The 16,054-nt window shown below is 40.4% G+C and overlaps 2 protein-coding genes across 2 annotated transcripts; one reads left to right on the top strand and one right to left on the bottom strand.

The window, feature by feature from the left end:
- The first annotated feature begins 119 nt into the window (after positions 1-119).
- LOC139288287 (protein SPO16 homolog) lies at positions 120-1,515 on the top strand. Its single transcript, XM_070909567.1, has 5 exons — positions 120-210; positions 431-524; positions 823-994; positions 1,184-1,262; positions 1,376-1,515. The coding sequence occupies exons 1-5, from the start codon at positions 145-147 to the stop codon at positions 1,481-1,483; spliced, it is 519 nt and encodes a 172-aa protein (XP_070765668.1). The 5' UTR covers positions 120-144; the 3' UTR covers positions 1,484-1,515.
- Positions 1,516-1,777: 262 nt separating this feature from the next.
- LOC139288114 (glomulin-like) lies at positions 1,778-7,664 on the bottom strand. The gene is made up of 18 exons (XM_070909373.1): positions 7,623-7,664; positions 7,137-7,262; positions 6,174-6,284; positions 5,989-6,097; positions 5,503-5,752; positions 5,126-5,216; positions 4,871-5,037; positions 4,704-4,757; positions 4,584-4,614; positions 4,390-4,479; positions 3,945-3,986; positions 3,774-3,847; positions 3,193-3,277; positions 2,917-3,026; positions 2,392-2,434; positions 2,164-2,299; positions 1,956-2,050; positions 1,778-1,873 (listed from the first exon to the last, which is right to left on the bottom strand). Exons 1-18 carry the CDS (start codon positions 7,662-7,664, stop codon positions 1,778-1,780), a joined length of 1,752 nt encoding a protein of 583 aa, XP_070765474.1.
- Positions 7,665-16,054: the final 8,390 nt, after the last annotated feature.

Here is a 16,054-nt window from a genome sequence, read left to right as displayed (position 1 = left end):
TCAGGATACAGAGGGACAGCCGTCTCGTGCGAATACGACGTTGGTCCAAGCGAGACACAACTACCTCAGCTTTTTTTGGGACGGGGGGGGGGGGCTCAATATGAGAAGTGCGATGTTAATCTGCCTTTCAGCAAGCAGCAGGTCATGGCGACGTACAGAGAAACGACTCCTCAGTGGAAAACAACGGTCATAGTGAGCACATCGCTCGAGGTAGGCGTGAACTCTTGTTGTCATTCGAGTTTCAGGTGGCGGTTAAATACGTGAAGTGAAGAAGACGGCTTTGCTAGCAAAGTTAGCTAGCAAACGCGGTAATTTACCACCCAAAAACAAAACGCCAAATGTGCGCTAAGATAATGACAGTTACTCGTTCGACCGTTTACATTAATTACGTTCATTTAGTTGTGTTTATTTTTTTATTTTTTTTTACCAGAACCACGAAACAAACAGGATGCTGAGCGCGCGGCAGCACAGAATCAGATATTCAGACAGCGTTGAGTCCGGAGCCTTTATTTTCCCTCTGTCAGGTAAACATAGACACACTACATAGAGCCCTCTGGAGAAGTAGTTCTCCAATGCATGTGCATTATATATATATTTTTAAACCTAGTATGCAACATTAACTTTCCACACACACAGTAGTTCTTTCATAATCTGCCATTGGTTCCTTTACTGAATTTAAAAAAACTTAGCACAGATGTTCTTTATAAACCGTAATGGGTTGTGGTCAAAGTAGGCCTCAGTAAACAAATAATGCCATTTTGTGTTTAGTTGAATATAAGGCTGGCATTAATAAATGGTGACATTTACACTTTACTTGCCCAGGTACTGCATTTCTGTTGGTTGACCCTCAAGACCTTTCGGAGCGGTATGAGGAATCTGGACTCATTGAGAGGATAAAGACGTTTGTGCAAGTGCACCGGAACAGCTTTCTGCTTCTACATGCCCCCTTTAATGGGAAAAAGGAACTGGAAATCTTGTCTGTGATTCAACGCAGGTAGATAAATGCCTGTGTTGTGTCTTAACGAATTCATTCACTCCCCCAAATTGTAATCTGGAAGGGGATTATCCTCTCATTTTGCTTGACTGACACCAATTTAACAAGGATTGACATATAGGCATATAAGATTTATATTATTTGTCCAGTGATACTTCTAATAATTGAAGAGTTGTTTTTCTCTTTCAGATTCTTTGGCAGCAATCTCAGGATCCTGCCTGTGCGGAACAACGCTGAGATTGTCAAAGGAATGTTGACTATTGCCAAGGTAAAGATGGAGGCAGTGCACGAAAGTTATTTGGTAATTCTTGATAATAAATTTGACAAGCTGTTGTTCCCTTGGGATCCTGTTGAAGTAAGCCGAGGCTCATTTGTTTGCAGGCTACCAGTAAGCCCCATGTAGACAGTATCCGTGACCGGATGTCTCTGGCTCGGGCCCACATCGTTGAAAGCAGTCCTGTGTGGGAGATGCTAAGAGACATTCTGTAAAGCTCAACAGGTGATCCAGCATTTTCAGAGACTCTTGTGTTGTTTTATTTGATGATAACCAGTCCAAGCTTTACTTGGTGAATGTACAAAAGCAAAAGTAAAAGATGTGTTTCAATATATTAGCACAGTTTATTCTGTTTTTACAGTTTTGACAACTTTGACATAGAAAAGTTCACACTTTATCCAATGCATGTTTGTTTTTTTACCAGTCAAACAGAGCAAATAAAATAAAACATTGTTTAGAAAAATAACCCAGTGGTCTGAAGTGACAACTTGAGCACAAGTGGCTTCTGTCTAGTTTGGGATCTTCAGCTTTTCCTCTGTGATCTCTTCGATACGGACGATAAGACTCTCCATCAGGTCAAATGTCACCAAAGCACTCTGCAACACCTGAGACACATACAATAGTGAGCTTGCTGGTCCTACAGAGGACAAAATCAAAATGATAATTAATAGGAAAGAGTTTCTGTACCTGCTGCTGGACCTCTGGGGACATATTAGACACTTTCTTGTGTTTCACTGTTATGCTTTTGACTAATCTGGTGGATCTAGCAGCATCTCTGGCTTCTGGGGAAGGAAAATAGAGATGGTTCACAGTATGAAAACAGACTATTGTACTGCCGTTGGTGCAAGGGTGTTTCACTGTCATTTTGTTGCACAGATTAGCAGCTAATGCCTACCTTTTGCTTTTAGCTTTTGATCCTCCCTCAGTGCCTTCAGTTCAGCGGAATAATACGCTCTTGATATGCTGATACACACACGCAGCATTTCTAGGTATCTGTCTTTGATCCCGCACAGCTCTTTCCACACATCTGTCTGAAGGTAGGAGGAGTAAATCATCAGCTTTCCGCATTAACTGGGCTGGCTGACAGAAGAGTAGGCAAAAGTGTTGAATTAGACTGACTTACTCTGATGAGGAGATAGCGTAGAAGATTCAGACTCTCCATTATCCTGGATAAAGAAAGACAGAGTGTTGTTTAATTGCTCAGTCTGGATGAAGTGTCCCAGTTCTCACATTTACAGACCTTTTTTATGTCTTTGAATCTCTGCAGGAAAGCCAAATTGTGAGAAGGTTGAGATTGGATTGGTCTAACTTTAATTAGATCTGAAGTTGATTATGTTGCATCTAAATCATTTGAATCTGCATTAATTTAGCTCCGTATTTAATGAAATGCAGTTTTAGTTGTAGATATCCATATATCTGACATAGGCCTAAACATACCAGAGATGCATATCTAGAGCTTGCATCTCCTGTATATATGTGGTTTGTGATTTGACCAAATAAAAATAGTGTCTCAGATAAGCTGACAAAAACTTGTGGCACGCTTTGGATAATATTAGATATATGTTATATATTATCTGTAATATAATGGATTATGCCTAGTGTGAACTCAAAAGCAACAAATGAGCGGGCTTGTCTGTACGTTACTTACCTGTCCATACTGCTAAGCAAATCAGTCTCAGCACCTTGTGGTAAACAGAAGACCAGCCCCAACAGCAAGAGAAACTCCTCTCCCAAGAACCATTTATTGGTATGACCCGGCTGGAGGAGAGTTATCATAGATTTAACGCCTTCAAATAAAATCATCAGATCAAATACCACCTGAGCCATCAAGACCAAATCAAATACAAAGGCACGATCTTCTACATTCTTATAAAACATAGTAATGTGACGTTTGTAGGCCCAAATGTGTCGTATTTTATCTCACCTCCAGAGAAAATTCTACTTGATTCTTGATGTTCTTTACGATGTAACTCTCTACTCCTGCATGGTTGCTGGTTTTTAACATGCACCTGCAACAGAAAATATAACTTTTATTAATGAAATTCAGATGAGCATAAGATATGATGTAGCTGCAGAAAATACTAAACGAATACAGCAAAGAAAAATAGAATATAAATTGAGATATAGTTAAAACTCAAATGGAGTTATACATATAACTGTGATATATTGATGAAAAATAGGAAAATTGGATTAGAGCATAATTGAGTGGAAAACAACAGCTGCTGTTTAAACTAGGAAGAATGTGTTCAGAATACAAAAAGTAGATAACCCATAAATCAATATATAGTAGATATTAAATACATTTTACAGTGGAATAAGTTTTTAATATCACGTGAATTTAAAGCAAATATACAGAAAATCGTATAAAAGTGCATATTCACACAATCTAGTCCACAGAGGGCACGCAGCCTAACAAGTTTATAAAAGCATATACTGTATGTATTTGTGCTATTGACACACATAAACTTTTGTGTTTTTTTCCTAATTTTCGAATGACCCTCTCACCTGAAGAACTTGTGTTTTGCTTCAGCATCTAATTTATCGATGAAGAGCTGGAAAACCTGCAGTCCCGACTCTCTCTGGGGAAGCAATGGTCACGAAAAAGAAAATTAAACAAATTCACAGTGTCGCAGACGTAGAATACGTTCCTGTCATCAAGCAGAACTGTGTACTCACCAAGTGTTGCATTGGGCAGTCAGTAAGCACTTGCCGCAGGTTCTGTGAATTTCAGTGCACCACAAGTCACTGATTGGTCGAAAGTACTCATATCGTTCATTTATTTGAATAAACTACATCTGTAGATCACAATGCCAGCTGGCCCACAGTGCTTACTTATATTTTGGTGAAAATAATTGCCGACATAGTAGCATTACCAGTAGAGAGTTGTTGTTTCATTAAAATATTATCCTATTTTCAAAATGTTGAAGCCTAATCCTACAACCAATCTACTGTTTGGCTACGCTCAAGTCAGAAGTCTCATCACCTTGAAAAGTAGTATATTAAGTGATTCAGTTGTACTGATGAACTCCCTACCAGACTCCTGCAGATAAACTGCTCATTTTGTGATGTGACAGTAAAGTCCTTAATACAGCTTTTAAGGCTGATGACATGCTTGTCTTACCTGTGGTACACTATAGAAGCCCTTCAATTCCAGTAGACTCGCTGGAAGGCTGTTGTCCTGCACACTCTCCAAGCTTTTTGTGCACAGTGCCTGAGTAAAAAAAAACCACAATTATGCCCAAGAAAAATGACCTAATGTTGTACTCTCATACGTTGTCTCATCTCTAAGTTTCTGCATATTGATATTAGCCATACCAGTCCTTTGAGCAAGTGTGATTCCATTTTGCTGTCGAAGAAACAATACTGCAGATTACACAAACAAATCAATCATTTTAAAACAAGAATTGTATTTAGTTTGTATCATATTTACCATACCTGCTGAGTAGTTGATTGATGTATTCCATGTTGCACTGAAGAACAAATACAGGACTGGAAGAGCAGGAAAATAGTACAATGTAAAGTGTTTGTCACAGGACAGTAAAAATAAGCGCTGTGTGAATGTGCATCATCAGTCTGACCAGATTTACGGCTTCTCATTTCACCTGAATACTGCTGGAAAGCTGTCTATGGTGATGAGCTGGACAAACAGCAGATAAGCCAGACAAGCTCTTGACTCCTTGGACTGACTGTTGTCCATCTGGGTGCTTTTCTTCAGAGAGCTGAAGAACAGGAGCTCAGGGAGAGACTCTTGGATTGCAGGTAGCGTGACCTGTAGGATCAGTGTGGCACAGTGACATCGTTGAAGCAGCATCGACTGCTTTCCCACTGATAGAAAAGGAAGAAAAACGTGCTCTTACCATTATCTCTGCTGCAAAGAGCCACAGTGGCGATTCTCTGTCTCGGTTCAGTTCAGCCTCGAGCAAAGGCTCCCTCAAGCTCCACATGCAGCTGCAGATAATCAGAACTAAGCCGTTTACAATACACTTTGTCATCAACTGCAATAATTAACACTAATTGCAAACTATCTCAGTGTCTTGTCTTAAAAAACTAAAATAAGTTTTATAAAAACGACTCTAAAACATGGGTAAAATTGAACAAGGATAGGCACAAATAATAAAGATAAAGTACATAGAAAAACACTGAAGAACTACAAGTGAAATATCTAAAATAACAATTTAATAACCCATTACTTTAATGGCCTTTAACCCGACCTAACATAGAGACAGAAACCTACAACTTGAGAAGCTCAGTCCTGAGCTCCTCATCCTCAGGGGTGGTGACGTCGTTCCCATGTTTCCTCTTCACCTCCTCTACGAATGGCTTTGTAAACGCTGCCACGGCGTTGCAGCAGCGGCACAGACCGTGCTCATCGGCCTCCTCCTGCTGCTGGGTGTAAGGGACCGGCAGCCGGGACAACTGCTTCTGCAGGGCGGACAGAGTCAAGCCCACGCAGGCTGCCTTCCTCCCATCCAGCTGGAGCAGCACTTAGCAAGACACAAGGTTGTTGACAGTTAACATTATCGTACAGCAGGGGGAGCCAAACACCATTTCTGTTAAACAACTGAATTTGCTCGATCAACAGTAAACCATCCATGAATTCATCTAGAAGTTGTAAGCATTATGAAGGCGTATCTGCTCTTTTAATACATTATGCACGAGTTATAGTTGTGTTACTTGGATGTAAGAGTAGATAATAGCATCGCATCAAGAGCTGCGTTACCTGTTTGAAGATGTGGAACAAGAGCTAAGATGGTCTCAGAAATGGCACCTGGAGCGATGTCTTCAATTAGTTCGAGCAAGCTTTGCAGGAGTTCATTTGGGCTGCAAGTCTAGACAACAGAGCAAACATTAAACCTAATGTATAAGAAGCATGTCTCATTATATAGATGGGTTGTTTGTACCTACCATGGTCAGATGTGTGATGGCAGCCTGGCAGTGATCCAGACTCCTCTCGTTTCGAACTACTTGGTTTACAAGAGGTGCCATGAGAACACAACCCATAGACTTCACAATCCCCTGAGTGCAAGAGAACACAATCATTGTACTTCGTGAGTAGCCAGAAAAACAGAGACCCTTCCTTTCCATTCGCATGTGTTGCTACATTCGCAGGTGCATGCGACAACAACAGCAGTTTCACATTTGAGCAAGTGTGATAAAGTGTGATCTAACTGACTGAAAGGGTCAGAGGCGAGCAGTTGGTAAGAGGCTCTAAAACCAAACTGAACTGTAATAGTTTGTCATACTACATCATGGACTGCAGTTTTTATTGGTGTGGTTTTTACGATGCCAAACGGCTCTGGCTTTAAAAAGATTCTTTTTCAACACAATTTCAAGAATTGTTTTGGGGATACTGTTAATGCATGATAAAGAAATGGTGTTGCTCTGCACTGCCTTTATCTCCCTCCATGTCAAAGTTTTATTCTCTATGTCCAGGATTTCTCATTTGCTAATCAATCATGTGAACCCCTTTCTTTTGGCCTCGGAAAGAAGAAGGAGTAAGGAACGACACGTGCTTCTAAAAAGTACAGCACACACACAACGGCATGAACCGTGGAGAGATGGGACAACCAAGGGCACTTAGAGGAGCGCCGTATTGAAAGAGGGTTATCAGTGGAGCGAGAAATCTGACTTAATATCTGCTTGTTTCCTCCCAACACCTCCAGATCAAGAGGCCATGTTGATGTTCAGCATAGCTGGGCAGCAGTGAAGTGGCTGCTGCTGTTCGCTTCAGTAGCTATGTGGCTGTTTTAGTGCTGTATGACAGATTAACAGTGTCAATCTACTGTCACTTCATATCTGTGAGGTGTGACTACTACTAGTCAGGATGGAGAGTCTCTGTCAGCTGTGTTGCTGGTGGAGGCAAGGTACCTGGTTTTTCTCATCCTGGAGGAATTTCAGTAGTTGGGCGCTGTCCCCCTCGATGAGACAGGCAGATCCCAAATTCTGGAACTGCTGGTAGTCCTCTGGCTTCAAATCATCTTCTGGAGTATGTCGCTAAATACAGGATGAGGGCAGAACACCTGCTAGTTATTACCAGATGTCAGCACAAAGCATAAGAAACAAATATTTCATGAAATCGACTTTGTTGCTGACATGTTTTCTTTTTTATTTTGATAGGTCACATGAGTGAATGAGGAGGACCGAGCACCCCGGAGCCACCAGTTCTTGTTCACTTTGACGCCAGCAACTCATTTATCAAAGTAGGTGTGTTATTTGATTGAGTTATTAAAAGTGCACACTTTCAAAGCTCCCCTCACTAAAAGGTCACACCCCACGGCATCATTATGATAGGTGATAATGAGTATGGTTGCCTCAGCTAAATTATATTACAGTGATAGAATATTGCTGACTTACCCATCTCTGGATTACATCATTCACCTGGTCTTCATTCATCATCAGTCTCCTCGGCCCTCGCAGGCAATCCTATTACCAGTATGTCTTTATTTTCAACACACCACAATAGATGCTGTGGCGGCTATAAGGACCAGTGTCAGCACCACTATCAAAATGACCAAATGTGTAGTTGTCTTGGTGTCTCCAGGGAGAGAGAGAGCGAGAGAGAGAGATTCAGTCTGTAAGGACCTCAGACATAAACCTCTTATCTCCCTTTGTGCTGAACGTGTAATAGGATTAAACCAGAGCGCTTCTGTGTGGTCACAGAAAACATGGAGCTGTCTGGAAGGATCTAGTCGAATAACACTTTCAGTTGTGTAAAATAAATAGTGCGGAGGTGGTCAAGCTTGGGAAGGACCCCTAATATATTACACCAGGGACCATAGTGAAAGTCCACTGAATGTGTCTGTCACGCTCTGTGACCCACTCACACTTCCACTCGCTCGAGATATTTGCCTTATTTCCTGCACTGTAGGTGGGGATATGCCACTGCACACAGTCTGTTATCGAAATAGCAATTCATATGCATTTTCATATTGCTGTGACATGGTGATCATTTTGCTGAGAGCCCCCTGCTTCCCCTGTCTTTGCCTTAAAGGAAAATACCATTTTTGATTTAATTTTTTTTATGTTTTAGCACAAATCAAGTAAACTTTACATGACTGCTAAGCATTCTTCAAAGCATGCAGAGGAATGTTATGTTGTGTTTTCCCCACCTTTCCAGCAGCTATTGGTTTCCATTCATTTTACGGAGGTATTTAAATCAAACTGTATAGACCTGAAAGTTGTCAAAGTCTTTGTGAAATTTGTGAGTTTTTTTCTTGTAAATGTACCACTTTAATCTCGGAAATTCTGACCATTTTTCTCGGAATATTACCCCCTTTCCCCGGCTCTGTAATTGATAATTTTTTTACCTACAGTAGCCCTAATATGGCGTCATAGTATCTCAAGCAATCTTCATGTCTCCAGAGGTTTATTTTTATACAGTGTAGAAATTAAAGGAAAACAATGACTGCCTGAAAGCAATGAGAAACGTCTGAAGCTAAACACTCAGTTGCTAGTTTACAAGCTAAAACTGAAATAAATCCTGCCTTCATGAAGGTTATAGTGTTCAGTTAAACTTAGTTTGTGGTGCTGTTAAATTGTATTGAGCTATCCTGAGAGGTGTTTCTAATATTTTGTCCATTAATGCGCCATTTTTATTAATGAGGGTAGAGAGGCTGAATGACCAGAAAGCAGGGCTCCCTAATACACTGGCATAAATTACAATGGCATGATTTGATGTATACATGATTTGTAGTTATTGACTTGACTATGTTCCTCTGAGTTAGATTTTACGACAGATGAAACATTTGTTTAGGATCTATAACATGAGCTTCACTTGTCTGAGCCTCATTGTGATCTGTCAGTATATTAGACAAATAAATCCACCTGTGATGCATGCTGGGTGCTCCAGACTTTTCTCTATAATTAAATGGAAGAGAAGCACAAGGATTAAGAATGCCTTTCCATGATTGCTTAATGACAACATATTGCTCCTCTGTGTAAACACAAAGGCTTCAAAGGCTCGGATCATCTTTTCCCCTCAGCGTTGGCGTGTGTGTGTGTGTGTGTGTAATATAATAGAAGTGCAATCACTGACTTCCTGCCGCAGCCAGAGCAGCTTCAGTAAAGGAGCAGCTCGAGTCCTGATTTTCGATGAATAGGGAGAGAAGCGTGTTTGAACGGTCGGATTTAGCCGACATCTGCCCGCTCAGGTTTGCTCTCTGTATTGCTGTGTGATGAAAGCCTCAGACAAAAGCCACAAAGCAAACACGGTACAGACTGCTGCTCACGCCGTGTTTGTCACTGATTTTGTCAGTCGTAATTGCTGGCTGATGATTTTGTTTTGACAGTGGTTCCTGGGTGCAGGAAAAACAAAAGTATATAACATCTAGGAGTTCATGGCATGTTAGTAGAGAGTAACCCTCAGTATTGACTTAAATCTAAATGACTTTTGCAGCCTAAAAATGAATTATTTCATTGGAATGGAATTCCTTTAATAGTCATGGGTACAAAGTACTGAAAACATGCCAGAAAAAACGTGAAATTTTGTTCAGCTTTACATGAAAAATCACTGCTCTGTATTAGTAAAGGTTTTGAGTTATATTTTTCTAGTGCAAAGTATCCGAATGCCCTGATGAGTGAGTAAAAGCAGTGATCACTTTCCAACTGAGGAGGGCACTGTTTGCCTGGAGGGCCATATCCCTGACTGTAGAATGAATCTATGGATTCAACACCTTATGGTACATAGACAGTGGTGAAAGTGGTGTTCAGATTTTTTACCACAATGTAAACATACTCCATTATAAGTCCTGCCATCAAAATTATACCTAAGTAAAACCACAGACGTATTATCAGTATAATCTACTGAAAATGTGGCCTCAAATCTCAAAACAAGTGTTTGAAAACTCAATTAATCTGCTTCAACAGGACTGTGTGGGTGTAGTTTGATCAGGTTTGATTGACCGAACAAACCACAAACTGTCGTCAGATTCTGATTCAAATGTTGCTAAATCCTGATTTGGTGTGAAGTCTGTTATATCACCTTTTCCCATCTAAGCCCCGCCCACTTCAAACCAAAGAATAAATACAGAAATCTCTCAATAACCCAAACTGATCTAACTTTGGCAGAAGACTGTGTGTTTGTGTATCAGTCATAGCAAGAAGCTTATTGAGAAAATAAGTTTTCAGGTCCTCCTGAATTATAAAAAGTAAAAGTATTAGATTTCAAGATTTTCATACATACTGTTGTATTACTATTACTGATGCTTTAATGACTAATATGTGAAATCCTAATCTCTGTGACTATAGTGGATTAAACCGTACAATATTTTCCTCAGAAATGTAGTGGTACAAGTATAAAGTATAATAAAATGGAAATACTTCAAGTACAAGTACTTACGTTCTAGCACTGCTTAAACAAACGGATGCAACAAAATTAGATAACTTAGTTTGAAATGTCTGTATTATTTTGTCGTGTTGGCTTGGCTTAAATGTTTTGTCAGAACTTTCTCTTAGATTTGGTTTGGTTTGATAATTAAATGCCATTCAATGTGGCCATTACAACCTGTATCCCTGCGTCAGGAGATAAAACGCTCCAGTGTGAAATTTGACACACAATCTGCAGCTTTACACCTGCAATTTATCTTAGAGCAGCATTAATTTGGAAGCCCCTTACTAAAGTATCCATTTCCATAAAGGACTATCCTGAGCAGTCTTCAGGTCAGGTGAAGATACTGTATGACTGTCTAGGCATGTGGGGAGCGGTCTGCAGCGTTCAGAGGCATACATGTATCTCAGGTCACTGATATCACATATCCATTTATATTTAATTTGCTGGACTGCAACAACACGCTTGTGTACAAGGTTTGTAGAGGATGGTCCTGTATAAGCTTCAGCTCCAGTAGATGAGTTCAGGGTCATAGATTAAGTTTTATTATTCTTTTTTTGTAATGAAATGGGAAGGTACAGCGTGTATTTTTTGTAGCTCAGGTTTATAACGTGTTGATATGTCCCAATAGAACACGTTTGTTCTTTGAATGAAAGAAAAAACAGGAATGAACTAGATTGACTATCGTTTCGGTTGTGCAGCAGCAGTAGTGCAGTATTTATGGAGCAGTCGAGTATACAAACAGGCAGCAATCCTATGAGAACGAGATAAAGCCTTTCCATCCCATATTTCCTTGGTGACCTCTTAGAGAGCAAGAGGTTCTAAGTGAACTATTTATCCAGTTCCCCCCCCCCCCGGAGGCCTCCAAGACTGGAAGCTGCAAGCTCTCCTGTCTGCCCAAACCCTCCCCAGGCCCCGTCGTGCTTGTCGAGAAAAGCTGCCGTGTTTAGGGCCTCTCCCACGGGTGCTGCTGCCGCTTCACTGCTGCTTTCTGAGCCGGGCACATGAATTTGATTTGAAGATATTTTTTATACGATCCAGATTTGCTTTTGTGATTGCTCTTTGGTCAAAAGGATCTCAAATGAATTTAAATGTTTCATAGTCTGAATTTAAAGGGTCAGTTAACCCAACAATGTGATATCAAGCCACAGGCGAAGAGCTGTTCATTAAACACTGAAAACTTGAATCTGACGGAAGAAATTACACAAAAAACACTGGTCTTGTATTTTGCCATTCAAGCCATCAGGGTGTTAAATAGTGTATATATTCAAAAGCAGTGGTAAAGCACAAATATTGTCAGAAAAACGTTCTTGAAGTATCATTATGCAAGTAAAAGTATTCCTTATGCAGATTGGCCCCATTCAGAGCGTTGCATTATTATATATTATGTACTTTGTATGCTGTTGGGTAATTTGATTTATGTCATTGCATCATATTTTATAAGCTGATGTTTTGTGTACTAAATGTTTACTTGTTTACTAGTTGTAATATTTCTCTCTGCCTGGCAGTGGCGTTTACGTGTAGTAGTAGAAATACATGGAAATACTTAAACCACAAGTACCTCAAGTACTGTATGTAAATGTACTTTCCACCACTGTGTAGAGGCATTCACTTGTCTTATTCTCCTGATGTCCACAGATGTAATATTTTTGTATGTTCTGTATAAGTCCTTTTTTCTTTATATCTCCATGACTTATTGTCTGATCTGTGGATGAGGAAACATCGTCTGTATATCCCACGTACTGTATGATGTGTTTTCATGGATGAGTAGATTTGGTCGACTGTGCACTCGTTGGTGTGCCAGTCTAAACCTTCAATCTTAGTTCAGACAGTAGATATAAATATGTTGCTATGCAAATATCTGATCGTCCCGCTAAGTGCAAGTTACCTTAACTGGGTTCACCTGTGCTGCAAGATAGTTGTGACACGGATGGATGCGTGTTTTGTTGTCTTCCTCTATAAACAAGGTGACTTCCTGAAACTGCTCTCAAGTCAACATTAGCTTAAAAGCATTTCAAAATGACTCAGTTGTTCTATAAACAATGCCCAGGTTACTCTGGATAATCCACCGACTTGTGGACATTTTTCATTTTTTGAAATAAATTAGTTCCAGTGAAAATGGTATGTGTTTTCTGGATAGGGAAGTTGCCACAAATGAAGTTTTATTCACCTCGATAGGCATTTTGACTTTTAGGAAAAGCACCAAACGTTACTTATAACCTTAATGGTGGTTTTGTTCTATTCAAGCGTCCCAGAAAATCATGACAGTGAGCCAGCATACACAATACCAGGAACCTGAAACTTGAAGCATCTAAATTGTCATCCAGCATACATTTTATTATTCACAACTGTTTTTCCTACTGTGACATGTCAGAATGTCTTCCACGTAAAAGTATTGTATTGGGCTGGAAGCAGTAATCTCAGAGACAGACAGCAGATAAAACTCAAACTATCTGCATGGTGATATACCGCCAAGTGGGAAATTCTGTGTCCTAGTGACGTAGAAGTGAATTTACATTGTCTTCTTTTTCTTCTTCTCTCACCAGTCTAGAGGTGGAATATCTTTAATTGGGAAAGAGATACCTCAGTGAACTGAGAGCTAATGGAGATGGTGGTCTCACAAGGGAAAATCTTGACCTTAGCCCCTTTTTGTAAAAGCTTTGCCCCTGTAGCAAACAATTGCAGGGAGGGGCTGTGCAGTCTGAGTCTGAGTGTGTATAGTGAACATTTGTTTGTACTCTGGCAAAGCCTTTTTTGTCACATCTTTCAACATGGCGTGAAGCTGCTTTATCTACCAGTGTACTATGAGGTGAAAGCTCCCTAGGTGAGACAAAGGCCCAGGCCGGACACCTCAGTCTTTCCTGAGCCGCAGCATCTGTCTGGCTTCGAGCGCCGCTGGGGGAAACTGCATCAACAGATCCATACTGCCTGGACCATGCAGACTTCACCACCGCCTGCTCAACCTTTTGTAAATCGGCATTTTGATGACAATTCCCAGTGTCGAGTTGTTCCCAATCAATACACACAGAGCGGACGCCTTAATAGACACAGATAACTGCTGCTTGCCTGCTGTATCTCTGGGCTGTGGAGACTGACACCCTGTCTGACTCTGATCAATAAGTGGCGCGCGGTGCGGCGCACAAGCCGGGCCCTGCCCACTCTGCTATCACACACGGGGCTTGGTTTCCCCCGGCAACTCAAGGTGGATGAATCGGAGATGTTACATGTGAACTGGCTGTCAAAACGATTTTGTCATCTCCCCTTCTCTCCGGTGTTTAAAGATGCTGACACACTGTGTTTGGGGTACCAATGTCTTGTTGGAAGTGATGGAGGCTTTTAGCCTTTTTTTTTTTTTTTTTTTTTAACTCCCTTTATCCGTTTAAGTGTTCACTCGAGTGTTAGAATTTCTATTTCACCTGCCAAAGATGTCTCCTGGCACCTCCTGCCCACTCATGGCTTGCTTTCAGGTCATCTGATCCAGACCCTTCTTTGAATTTACAGACTTTACAACTTTATATGGAATCTTTTCTGTCACTACAAGTTATGAAGGTCAGGTTTTTTTAACATACTGTTTTATTTGTTCGTTTTCTTATTAGTTTATTTTGAGACGACTTAACCTATTGCCATTTCAATTTCAGTTAATTTACTTAGAAAATTATAGCACTTGTTTTGACGCAACTAATCAATAGTTCCTTCATATTTCTTTCAGATAGTGTTAAGTGGATGTTATCAGTGGGTAGATGGTCCCGAGTAAAGATAAAACACTGAGTAAAGAAGGCCAGATCAGATTCAGCTTGGGGTCATTAATGTTTCAGAGGATGCCAGAGGGAGAATGGGAGAGTCTCTGCACTGCCAGGATCCATTTCCTTTGACTGTGGCTTTGTCATTTTGGATCAGTCCCACCGTGTGCAGGCCTATTGTAGAGCGGCTCGTCTCTAATAGAGTGATTGGCAACATATTGGCACGTGATAAAAATAAGATATCGGCTTAATGTTATGCTTTAAAGACGGGTGGGCTAATGATTCAGAGTCACCTTTCATTTTGATAAATTAACCTTTAACTTCTGGGAAAAAATAGGAGGTAATCAACTAAAAATTAGTGTTAAAAACATCTTTTCTCCTGCAGGATTTTTCAACAAAGACAACATATTTATATAGTAATTATTTTCCCCCCTTTCTTGCTTCAGCTTCCCCAGCCACGGGCCCCGTGTAGACCTCTGGGGCTGTGGAAGTACTTACCATCCCACTCCTCTATGCTGGGATCCCCACAATGGCATTACTTTGCTTTGATCCTGCTGCAGTCTGACACATGACCACACAGACCCCTGAATGGGCATTAGCGCAGGCTTCAGCAAACCCAACATCTGTGCCTCCCAGCACTGCCACTGCTCAAATCATTCATTAAATCAGAACACAAAAAGTAACTTTACTTGAATGCCTCAGCATAAATATTTGATCATGGCTGAGAATAAATCTTTGTCATTTTGTTCTCCTTCCTCCGGCTGCGGGCTCCTCTTATAGATCTTCCTCGCCTTGCTCTCTCTTTGCTATTTGGATACAGGCACATGCTTGGCTTGGTCATTTGTGAAATGGATCTTATGAATTTTTTAGGAAGATTCATAGCCGCAATCAGGCCTGGTTAGAGGGACGACTGTATCACAAAGTAACATCTTGTGCTGCCATGCTCGCTCACAAATCATATGCTGTTTGCATAGATAATATGGGCTGAAAGGGGTTTTGTGTGTTTATTTGACAGAGATACAAAACATTCCTCTGTTCTAACGCCTCTTACTACTCAATTAACATTTTGGCTACACAACAGTGGGCTGTACTGGACACGGTTTGTTTATTTATGCATAAAGTCTCTATAAAGGTAATCTCATTCATTTGGAAGTTTTATTGTTTTACAGCACTGAATCAATTGGGTGAAAACAGATCTCTTCAAAGTGATTTAGATTAATTACAAATGCAAAATACATGTTTGCACATCTGGACTAGAGCTGCAACAATTAGTCGATTAATCGATTTGTAGGGTGAAAGAAAATTGGCAACTATTTTGATCATTTTTCAAGCAAAAAAAACAAAACATGTTTGGTTATTCCAGCTTCTTAAATGTGGGGATTTGCTGCTTTCTTTGTCATTGACAGTAAATGAAGAGTCTTTGGGTTTTGGACTGTTGGTTGGACAAAAGAAACAATTTGAAGACGTCACTTTGGGCGTTTGGAAATTGTAATGAGCATTTTTCACAATGTTTTTGACATTTTATAGATTAAACAATTCATCGATTGATAATGAAAATAATCCCTAGTTTCCCCATTCTTCTGTGCAAAACTGCTCAAGCTCTGTCAGGGTACAGGGGGATCGTGGGTGGACAGCCTTTTCAAGTCCACTTTACGTTAACATTGTTGTTTTTAAGCTGTTCCTGTGTAGTTTTTGAGGTAAGCCTGCTCTAGGCAGATTTA

The sequence above is a fragment of the Enoplosus armatus genome, chromosome 7, assembly GCF_043641665.1.
Source record: "Enoplosus armatus isolate fEnoArm2 chromosome 7, fEnoArm2.hap1, whole genome shotgun sequence".
In the NCBI taxonomy this organism is placed as follows: Eukaryota; Metazoa; Chordata; class Actinopteri; order Centrarchiformes; family Enoplosidae; genus Enoplosus; species Enoplosus armatus.
This window is presented reverse-complemented; position numbering and strand designations above follow the sequence as displayed.